At 42.8% G+C, this 11,728-nt stretch overlaps 1 protein-coding gene across 1 annotated transcript in view; it reads left to right on the top strand.

The window, feature by feature from the left end:
• LOC144607478 (uncharacterized) overlaps positions 1 to 11,500 on the top strand; it is a 23,415-nt gene extending 11,915 nt beyond the window's left edge. The window contains exons 6-8 of the mRNA XM_078424345.1: positions 436 to 505; positions 2,346 to 2,548; positions 11,049 to 11,500. Coding sequence (XP_078280471.1) covers positions 436 to 505; positions 2,346 to 2,548; positions 11,049 to 11,278 — 503 coding nt within the window. The 3' untranslated portion in view covers positions 11,279 to 11,500. The remainder of the gene's footprint in view (positions 1 to 435; positions 506 to 2,345; positions 2,549 to 11,048) is intronic.
• The last annotated feature ends 228 nt before the right edge of the window (positions 11,501 to 11,728 follow it).

Consider the following 11,728-nt stretch of genomic DNA (forward strand, 5'->3'; position numbering starts at 1 on the left):
AGAGGTTTATTCCCAGAGCTGATGAATCTCAGTGCAGGCATCTAAACCAACTCCATTATAGACCATGTATTCACTTTCACCGAGTTGTATCATCTTTATACTGTGCACAAAAAAAAACCCAGTTCAAACTAACTATCTAATCTCAATATCATTCTGAAAAGCTTTAAAAAAATTGCTCACTTCATTGGCCAAGTATATAATTGCATTGTAATTATCTAGTGACAGTCAATGCAGTAAAATTAAGAAATGATGACTTTAGAATTTCCAAAGGATGAATTGAGAAAAGTATGTGACCATGACTCATGCCTGTGAGATCGGAAGTGAAGTCACTGGGGAAAATAGGATGAATTATTTGCATTGTCATCTGCAGTAAATGTTCGGACAAAGCTTTCAAACCCCCTAATTATTGACATTTATTTTTGTCTTTATACTAAGGCGAATTTCCAGAGAGCCTCATAATTCTGAATTTGTCGGGCAATGGCTGCACAAAACAGGAAGAATACAGGTGAGCGCTCTGGTGCATTGTCGCAAGAGCCTGCATGCCAGACTTTGAGGGGGCAGCAAGGAATATGAAAAGTTGACTAACAGGGAATAGTTGATGCCTACTCTGCAGACCAAGGGAAAGAAAATGGAGGTTGCAAGATGATTGCATATTTTGTTGACTGTCTGAATTAGAAGGAAGGGAATTTTTTAATTGTTTTAATAGCTTGTCAGCATTACTGATAAGGACAGCATTTATTGCCTGGAATTGGTGGGTGATACATTACCTCAGTCATAGAGATATTCCACAGGAAGAGATCCTTTGGGCCTTCACATTTGCGCCAACATCAGCCATCCATTTACACTAATTCTACATTAATCCCATTTAAAAAAAAATCCTTACGATTTCTTCAATACCCCTTCCCCGCCACCATTCTGCCGCTGACCTGCATATCAGTACTATTTGTCAATTGGGATGTAGGGACAAACCCAGGCAGTGGTGAACGTGCAAACTCCACACAGACAGCACCTGATTGAAACTAGGTCTGTGGTGCTGTGAGGCAGTGGCTCTACCAGCTGCACCACCTACTTGAACTGCTGCGAATCACTCAGAGAGTGGTGGGTGGATGGAATGAGCTTCCAGGGGAGGTAGGTAATATAAAACCATTTCAAAGATACTTGGGCAGGTACATAGACTGGAAAGGTTGGAGGGATATGGACCAAATGCTGGAAAATGTAACTAGTTTAGATGGAGAATCTTGGTCGGCATGGATGAGTCGGGCAGAAGTATCTGTTTCCCTGTAGTATGGCTCTCTGACCGTAAGTCAGAGCAAGTAACCACAGTGATTTGGTTTAGATGGGACGCAACGCAAGCAACGCAAGGGTGTAAGTGTTAAAGGTATTGGATAGGATGCCTGTGGAGGGGGTTGCTTCATCCTGAATGGTGTTGAGCTTCCTGGATGTTTTTGGAGCTTTTCTTCAGGGCAATTAGTTTAGTTTAGTTTATAAATTAGATACAGCACGGAAACAGGCCGCTCAGCCCACCGAGTCCGCGCCAACCAACCAACATTAACACTATCCTACACAAACTAGGGACAATGTACAATTTTACCACGTCAATTAACATACAAACCAGTACGTCTTTGGAGTGTGGGAGGAAACCAGAGCTCCTGGGGGAAACCCACGCAGGTCACAGGGTGAACGTACAAACTCCGTACAGACAAGCATCCGTAGTCGGGATTGAACCTAAGTCTCTGGCGCTGTAAGGCAGCAACTCTACCTCTGCGCCACTGCGAAGTATTCCATGCCATACATCTTGAAGATGGTAGAAAGAAATCCGGAGGTGAAGCACTGGATACCCTGGCACTTATATGGATGGTTTCTTTAAATTTGTGGTCGATAATGACTCCTAAGATATTGATGATGGAGATTTGGTGATAGTAAACCCATTGCACGTTTACAGGATGTGGTTAAACTCTCCTGTGTTAGAAATGGTCATAGCCTGGTATCCGCGTGGCGTAAATGTGACCTACTGCATACCCAGCCAGACACACCCCCGTGCCTGAATGTTTTTCAGGTCTTACCACAGTCTGGATTGCTTCAGACTTGTTATAAAGAGTTTAATTTTAACAACACTCATTTGGCAGAGCACCCTTCCCATTTTCCCACAGATTTAAAAAAAATCTGTCCCTGTTTGAAGTGAGATCAATACAACAATCCTGTCACTTTCCTACCCGCACCTCCCCCCCTGTGTGATAAAGGAACATGCTGGTGAACATGCTCTATCCACGATGCCAGATGACATTTACCACTGCATATGGGTGCTGATGATCGAGCCTTCATCAGTGATTGCCTATATTTTACAGGGAGCAGGTGATACAGGCTCTCCCTGCCCTGCAGCAGCTCGATGGCATCTTTGTCCAAAGAAGGAAGGATCCAAATGAAGGTGGGGACAATCAGGATTTAGATGGTTCCGAAAATGAGGAGGATTCCGATGAACTGTACGACCCTGAGTCTAAAAAGATGGATCCACTACTTGACATCTCCTATTCATCAGGAAAAGTGAAAGGTACAGACTGTTTACTGCTTGGTTCATGGGTTGCCCTGTGATTCATTCCAACTTATAAAGCATTCCCAGTGTCGTGTAGAAAAGGATATTCTAACAGGTTGTGCGGCACAAATATTGTGGGCCACAAGGCCCGTTCCTGTGTTTAGAGATACAGTGCGGAAACAGGCCCTTTGGCCCACCAAGTCTGCACCAACCAGTGATCACTCCATACACTAACACTATCCTACACACACTAGGGACAATTAACAATTTTACCGAAGCCAATTAGACCTCAAACCTGTATGTCTTTGGAGTGTGGGAGGAGACTGGAGCACCCGGAGAAAACCGGGGTCACAGGGAGAATGTGCAAACTCCGTACGGACAGCACCCTTAGTCAGGATCGAACCCAGGCCTTTGGCGATGTAGGGTGCCACCGTACTGTACTGTTCCACATAATGTTGGTCTAAAATTACAGGGGGAATCTCTTAATTTTGCTTCTTAAAGAATTGCCTTCCTGTCTCCTCAATCAGAACTACCTCAATTTCTCACTTCACCTGCTGTTGAAAGGCCCTGAGAATAGAACTGCTTAATAAGCTGAAGATAAATTTGCCAGCACTCTGGTGGGATATGAACTGGTGTCTTCAGATTGTCGGTCCAAGACTCTGGATTGCTAGTCGAGTAACATAACCTGTGGTGCTATGAAATTATTTTTATTGTATTCATTAGTTTCTTTGCAAAGACAATTTTTTAACACTGAGTCTCTTGTGCAGGAAATTATCTTACATTGGATCCCAAATGGGCATGTGTGATGTGCTCCTCATTCACAATAAAGGCTCATGTCACAGATGGTCATGGAATAATGAGTTGTGTTCCTGACACCATCCACAAGATGGTGTCAGGAACATAAGATGGTTCCTTCTCTCCAGTGATGCTGCGTGACCTGCTGATTTACTCCAACATTTTGTGATACCATCCACAGGTGATAACTTATCAAGTATAAAGAAAGAAAATCTTTGAAGCTCATTGTCCTGGATAATATCTTTGAAAACAGAAATATTCAAACCTTTAAAAGCCAGCAGTTCCTATCGTTGAGGGAAGCCAAGTGGCCATGAAAATACCTAGGGTTGGTTACTTTTCTAAAAATCTTTCCAAAAATCTTTCTAACCAACAGTGATCAAAATCAGTAATCAACAGTGATCAAAAGTTGATCTCTTTATACACTACTCACTAACATCTATAGAAATCATTCTATGTTATTACAGCTAGAGAAACTCTATTCAGTCAACCAAATCACAACAGACAGCCTCCTATATGAGTTGCAAATAATTGTACAACATTCATCGTAATGAATTTCTTCGAGAGGTTGGTTGCTGGCCGAGTCAGCTGTGTTTCGGGAGTGGCCTGAATCCACTTCAATTTGTCAATCGTCACATCTGGACAACAGCAGATGCTATCTCGCTGGCTCACCTCTGTGCTCTGGAGCATCTGGAAAGCAGATGTCAGGCTGCTGTACAGTGGCAACAGCTTGGGGTTTAACAGTGCTGGCCCCTCCGAGCGCATCACCCAGCTCCCAGCTCCCAGATCTGGGCTTCTGCACTTGCCTTTGCAACTGATTCCTTGACTGCCTCATTGGCTGACCTTAGCCAGTGCCGATCGGTAACACCTCCTCTCCATCGACAATCAACACAGGCTAGATGTAGATACCAGGAACTGCAGCTGCTGTTTACTAAAAAATACAAATAGTGCTGGAGTAACTCATCGGGTCAAGCAACATCCCTGGATAACATGGATAGGTGAGGTTTCGGGTCAGGACGCTTCTTCAGTCTGAAGAAGTATTATGACCTGAAATGTCAACTATCCATGTTCTCCAAGGATGTTGCTTGACCCAAAGAGTTACTCCAGCACTTTGTGTCTTTTTTTGCACCTCAGGGCTGCATGCTTAACCCCCTGCTTTAATCCCTTCACACCCATGACTGTGCGGCTAAGCACAGCTCCAATGCTATCTATGAATTTGCTGATGGCAGCACTGATTGTTGACTTCGGAAAGGGGAAAAGTTGGAAGACCACACACCAGTCTTTATTGGTGGGTCTGTGGTGGAGAGAGTTGGCAGCTTCCAATTGCTGGGTGTTAACATCTCCGATGCTCTAGACCCACTACTTTTTTACAAGTTTAAAGAGATTCAGTATATCTCTGAAAACTGTTACAAACTTCTACACATGTATTGTAGAAAGTAACCTGACTGGTTGCATCATGGCCCGGTACAGCAGTTCACCAATGCACAGGAAGGCAAGAGGCTGCAGAGAGTGCTGGACTCAGCCCGGTCCATCATGGGCACAGGCCTCCCTACCATCAAAAGCATCTACATGAGGCGCTACCTCAAGAAGGCAGCATCAACCATCAAGAATCCCCACCATCCACACCATGTCCTCTATCTCGCTGCTGCCATCAGGCAAGAGGTACAGAAGCCTGGAGTCCAACACCAACAGGTTCAGATATAAATGGTATCAGGTATAAATGTAAATTATCCCTAGTGTGAGTACAAGAGTGTTAAGATGCGGGGATCGCTGATCGGTGTGGACTCGGGCCGAGGGGCCTGTTTCCACGCTGTATCTCTAAACTAAACTAAACTAAACTGAACTAAACTAAACTAACAGCTACTTCCCCACAACTTCAACACTGGAATTTAGAAGGATGAGTGGGGATCTTATTGAAACATATAAGATAATTAGGGGATTGGACACATTAGAAGCAGGAAACATGTTCCCAATGTTGGGGGAGTCCAGAACAAGGGGCCACACTTTAAGAATAAGAGGTAGGCCATTTAGAACGGAGATGAGGAAGAACTTTTTCAGTCAGAGAGTGGTGAAGGTGTGGAATTCTCTGCCTCAGAAGGCAGTGGAGGCCAGTTCGTTGGATGCTTTCAAGAGAGAGCTGGATAGAGCTCTTAAGGATAGCGGAGTGAGGGGGTATGGGGAGAAGGCAGGAACGGGGTACTGATTGAGAGTGATCAGCCATGATCGCATTGAATGGCGGTGCTGGCTCGAAGGGCTGAATGGCCTACTCCTGCACCTATTGTCTATTGTCTATTGTCTATTATCAGGTCTTGAACAAACTGTAACCCTAACCCTGCTTTGATAATGGAACACCATGACCCATCTCTCGCACTACGATGGACTTTTTTTTTCTAATTATGTTTTTCCACTAATGTCTTGTTTTTGTTTGCATGCTGCGTCTTTCAGAATTTTCTGTGTAATGTATTTTCTGTGTGTTTGAGTCTATGTGCTTGCAATGTGACTGCGCTTCACTCATACATATGACAATAAACGTAACCTTGATGCATTTCATCACCTGGATATTTGACATTCTTTGCATTTTATTGTCGATTTGACTCAGTACTGAGAGTGGTTTCCAAATAGAATTGCTATTCATTTTGCTAATATCATTAAAATCCAAATTTGGTCCAATAAATAGATTCAATAAACTGGTACATTTATCATTACCTATTGTGATTCCATCTGTGACCATGATTAACAATACAGACAGGGACATTTTGAATTTTTTATTTGGTCTTTATTCATAGAATGACATTGATTTATTTGAGAGTTAAATATCTTACTTATTTTTAAGATATTGGGTTAATTCTCCCCTTAATTTCTGATGTATTTTAGGTTGGGTTAGTCTTTATCTTCATTTCTAATCTATCTTGGTTTTCTCTCAACTCCTAGACTAGCATTCACTGCAATCTGCCACCAGGCGGCACCTGACGCCATCAGGTGCTTTCAATCCACTTTCAATCTTTGTTCCACTTTCAATCTTTTCCTTTCCTCTCTGGAAGATACCAGCACTTCAACTTTGGACTTTTCCACTCCAGCTTGTGAGCCAAGCACACAGCAGCTTTCATAGCTTTATAGTTCCTGAGCACATTAACACGCAATTAAACTTGCCGATTTGTAGTTCCTACCTACTAAACTCCACAGTCTGAAAGAGTTATTCGCATCCCAAAATGTAAAAACAAGGAACTGCAGATGCTAATTTACAACAAAAAACCCACACAAAGTCGCTGGGAGTAACTCAGCGGGTTAGGCAGCATCTCTGGAGAACATGGACAGGTGACGTTTCGGGTCAGGACCCTCCACAGACTCAATCCCTGGAGAACAGGGAAGTTTCACGTCAGGACAGGGCCGTCTTAACGCATGGGCCTGATGGGCACTTGCCCGGGGCCCCATGAGCATAGGGGCCCCATGCTGATCTGTGTATGTTAAGTGACTTGCAATAAATAAATACTACTTTAAAAATGTAGGTTCAATAAGTGCTTTTTTCGCAACATTTTCGGTCACTAAGTGCTTCTCACAGCGATCTGTAAGTGCTTTTCGCAACAATGTAGCACCCTAAGTCCATCGCTAAGTGATTTTCGGTAAGTGCTTTTCGCCGGCACGACAGGGGGGGGGGCTGGTAGGGAAAGGGGGGTGGGGGAGAGTAACGGTAGGGGCCCCAGTACACTGCTTTGCCCGGGGGTCCATAATGCTGTAAAAATGGCCCTGCGTCAGGACCCTTCCTCAGACTGAGCCTGTGGAAGGGTCCTGACCCGAAACGTCACCTATCCATGTTCTTCAAGGATGCTTCCTGACCCGCTGCATTACTCCAGCACTTTGTGTCTTTTTTTATCCTGACCCAAAACGTCATCCGTCCATCCCTTCACAGATGCTGCCTTACACACTGAGTTCCTCCAGCGCTTTGTGTTTACCTTTTAATCTCTACAGCTTTGTTTTCCCTACCCGACGTTTTGTCAACGGCTTAATGGAGCCATTTCAGAATGTCAAGATGTTCCTTCCGCCTCTATTTGTTTTACCTTGTACTAATCATGAAAAAACCCACCCTCTGATTGTCCCCTCCATCGCACTGTCCTCTGCTTGGCTGCATCCAATTACCAAGATTGAAAATACAGCAGATCAAGGAGTGAAATGCACATAACCACATTACCTTACACAGAGCAGCAGGGAGAGTGCTGCAGCCCAGTTCATCACCAGGCAATCAAATGCAACTTGAATATTTATAGAACACATTTACTTGATTAAAAATATGGAAAAAAGTTTGTGGAAGTTGTGTTTTCCATTTAAATCCGAGACCGACTGCCATGTTTAAGTATCACTTCTGTGGCAGACAATATTGCTCAGATAAATTCACATCTGGTTTAATGGAGCGGTTTTCATTAATATATTAAGCAGCGATTTAACCAACATGTTTAATTTAGCCAGAAAGAGCTCGCTTTCAGTGGATGGGCAAGATTCACCAAGAATTTGGGGATTGAGAGAAGGAGAAAGGTTTTTGGATGGAGGATTGAATTACGGATTGAGCCAGAGATTATTTTAAGAATAGGTTTGGATGATTGAGACAAAGGGTAATAACGGGATTAAAGCAATTGAGCAGGAGCACAGATTTAGGATTAATACCGACATGAGGAATAAATTCTAAAACCAAGAAGCAGGGCTGAACAGACTTCTGAATAATATTAATATAATTTAATATAATGGGGGTCACTGATGCCCATTCCAGCTCATTAATGCAATTCGTGAGAAAGCAGTAAGTAACATGATTAAAGATGCAGTGCAGGCTTATTCTTTTTAACTGGAAGTCAACAAAAGCTCCATCCTTTTTGCAGTGGTTAAAGGAGGTGCTCTCCATTTTACCCCTGGAAACGATCAGGTATAAACGGTGCAAGGCCCGCGGAAACTTTGTTCTGACCTGGAACCCTTTTATAGATTTTATTAAAGATGTTTCCTTTAACTGAAAATATTGTCTACACAGTCATAATCATTTATTTATATTTGTACGCTACTGTTGCTAACATGTAACATTTGAACACAAAGACTTGTTTTTTGTTTGTTTTGTTTTGGGGGGGGGGGGGGGGTTGAGCCTTGGGGATGGGGAGGGGGTATATATGTCCTGTATGGTCCTGTACTGTTTGTTGGTGTCATGTGTAAATTTGTGTAAAAAAAAAAAAAAATTTAATTAAAAAAAAAAAAGATGCAGTGACTGTGGCCTTTGATGAGACCACAAATAGAAAGAGGTGTGTTCACCCTGGCAAGTTGGAAATGTAAGCTGATTCTGTAAGAAATGCCTAGATTTTTGCCATCACGTGGCTTTTACGGAGAGTTTATCATTAGATGAACTGTATTTCCAACATTGAGCCAAAAATACATCATGTGCTACAGCTTGGTATCTTTAGAGCATTGCGGATGTTATAAAATACAGCAGATGCTGAAATCTGATATCCTATTTATGTTATATTGCTCGCTCATTATTCCATATATTACAAACTGTGTAGAAGTATGGGGAAACACCTACAAAACTAGCACTAATTCAATCTTTATATTGCCAAAAAAGAGCTATAAGAATTGTCAATAAGGCTGGTCATAATCATATCATATCATATCATATATATACAGCCGGAAACAGGCCTTTTCGGCCCTCCAAGTCCGTGCCGCCCAGCGATCCCCGTAGATTTAACACTATCCTACACCTACTAGGGACAATTTTTACATTTACCCAGCCAATTAACCTACATACCTGTACGTCTTTGGAGTGTGGGAGGAAACCGAAGATCTCGGAGAAAACCCACGTAGGTCCCGGGGAGAACGTACAAACTCCTTATAATGACCCAACCAACCCATTATTTATGAAATCATATGCCTTAAAATTTATGGACCTAGTAGATTTAAAAACTCTACAAATAATGTTTAGAGCAAAAGAAAGAACACTTCCACTCTGAATCCAAGGTTTGTTTTCCGTGAGGGAGAGCAGGTATCCATCCACTCGGGGGTAATTATATATTTGACAAAATGAGGGTAAGAACAAATGTGAAAAATAGATGTGTGACTGTTAAAGGGGTCAATTTATGGAATAGTTGCAACAATGAATTAAAAGAGTGCAGTAATATGTGTAAATTCAAGAAAATGTTCAAAAATAGTATATTTGAAAGATACAAAATATGTGATCAGCACTGAGAAATGATGGTTCTTGACTATACTTGTGTTTCTTTCTATGTTTTGTTTATCTGCTTCTGACCTATGATGTTGTGTGTTTTTTTAAATAATATTTTGTTAAGTATTAAGGGTTGGCTTTTTAACTGGAATAGTCATAATAAGCCATAATAAGCTTTGGCTTCTGCCTACACCTTTATTTTTTTTGGTCAGAAAAATATGTGTGATTATATTGTTTTATTTTTTGATACAATGTTTTTTGCACTATCTAACTTTCACGACTGTATGGTCAATCTGTTGTATTGTATTGACCGGAAAAAATAATAAATTAAAAAAAAATATATATATATATAAATAAATAAAAAGAAGTGTTAGAAATGCCCTGCAGGCCAGGCAGCATCTGTAAGAGAGAAAGAGTGGCACAGCAATGGAGTTGCTGCCTTACAGCGCTTTCAGTGCCAGAGACACCGGTTTGATCCCGACTACGGGTGCAGTCTGTATGGAGTTTGTACGTTCTCCCCGTGACCTGCGTGGGTTTTCTCCGAGATCTTCAGTTTCCTCCCACACTCCAAAAACGTACAGGATTGTAGGTTAATCGGCTTGGTATGAATGTAAATTGCCCCTGGTGTGTGTCGGATAGTGTTAATATGCGGGGATCGCTGGTCGGCGCGGATTCGGTGGGCCGAAGGGCCTGTCTCCGCGCTGTATCTCTAAACTCAAAAAGTGAGCGGTTAGAAAAGTCAGTGCCTGGTGGGAGCAGAAACTCCCAACATATTTATATGGCTGGATATGAACACTTGAAGTGCCACAACCTATCCGGGCTATGGATCAAGAGCTAGAAAGAAGCCCAGTGGTGCAGCGGTAGAGTTGCTGCCTTACAGCACCAGAGACCCGGGTTCGACCCTGACTACGGGTGCTGTCCATCTGCACGGTGTTTGTGTATTCTCTCTGACCGCATGGGTTTTTCCGGGTGCTCCTGTTTCCTCCCACACTCCAAAGGTGTGCAGGTTTGTTGGTTACCTGGCCTCTGTAAATTGTAAATTGTCCCTAGTATGTGTAGGAAGGACACTGCTAATCTACGGGTGGTCGCTGTGATCCTAGTGTGTAGGATGGTGCTAATGCACAGGGTGATCGCTCGTCAGCGCGGGCACGGTGGGCCAAAGGGCCTGTTTCCACACTGTATCCCTAAAGAAGGACGTACTTAAAAGCATTTGTAACTGGTCTGTAAAAGACATGGACAGCTTCTGTGCCATAACTACTTGAATGAGAGAAGCTTTCTTTGGCTGTATTCTTTCTAAAATTAAAATTATATTAAACGAAGCGGCTACTACGATTGTTTGTCAATAAGTATAACAACGTTTAGGCAGAAGAAGGGTCTCGAACCCGAAACGTCGCCCATTCCTTCTCTCCAGGGATGCTGCCTGTCCTGCTGAGTTACTCCAGCTTTTTGTCTCTGGGTATCTCCGGCTTAAACCATCACCTGCACTTCCTTCCGACACATCGAGGCAATATTTACTGTGTTTGTGCTCTTGGTTTGCAGATTTCTTCGTTGAGCTTCACGAAACAATGGTCCGTCGATCCCAAGAGCGGAGGAAGGAAGTCGAAAAATACCACAAGACGAGGCTGAATGAATTGCATGAGATCCGTGACCAGTTGGCGCGGATACGATGCGAACTGATGGGAGCGAGCGAGATTTCCACTCATCCAAAGAGTGAGCCAAATTGTGTGCGAGAAGGTGAAGGTGAACAAAATGAAGAACACGAGGCTTAGGCTGGAAACCTTGGTTTGAGAGTCCGAGGTTGTTGTCACAGATACAACTGAGAGACTAGTTCAATCCGTTTTAACTACTTCACGTGGAAGAATAATTTTTTATCCGGTTCATACTTGTCAGAAATGAAACGACAGACCAGTGAAGAATAGGAGCAGAGCAATTTTCTCATTTGAAGGGGGTCGGAAATTTATTTGGATCAAATTAAAACTGAAAGAAACCTCTTCCTTTAATCCCCATCTTTTCTTTGCCTCGCTAGACAAACCTTCTGGGTTGTGTGTAAATAAGCCCACGTTCTTTCTGTAGACGGAGTGAAGGATTTACTGTGCTCAGTTGTTCAAGCTGTAAATACTCTCGACGGTTCTCTATTGAGCCATATAATTCAGGTTGATCTAAGCTTCATCTCAGAGAGATTCAATATCCTGAGGCTCGGATGAGAAGTGTACTTGGTG

The sequence above is a fragment of the Rhinoraja longicauda genome, chromosome 29 (assembly GCF_053455715.1).
Source record: "Rhinoraja longicauda isolate Sanriku21f chromosome 29, sRhiLon1.1, whole genome shotgun sequence".
Lineage (NCBI taxonomy): Eukaryota > Metazoa > Chordata > Chondrichthyes > Rajiformes > Arhynchobatidae > Rhinoraja > Rhinoraja longicauda.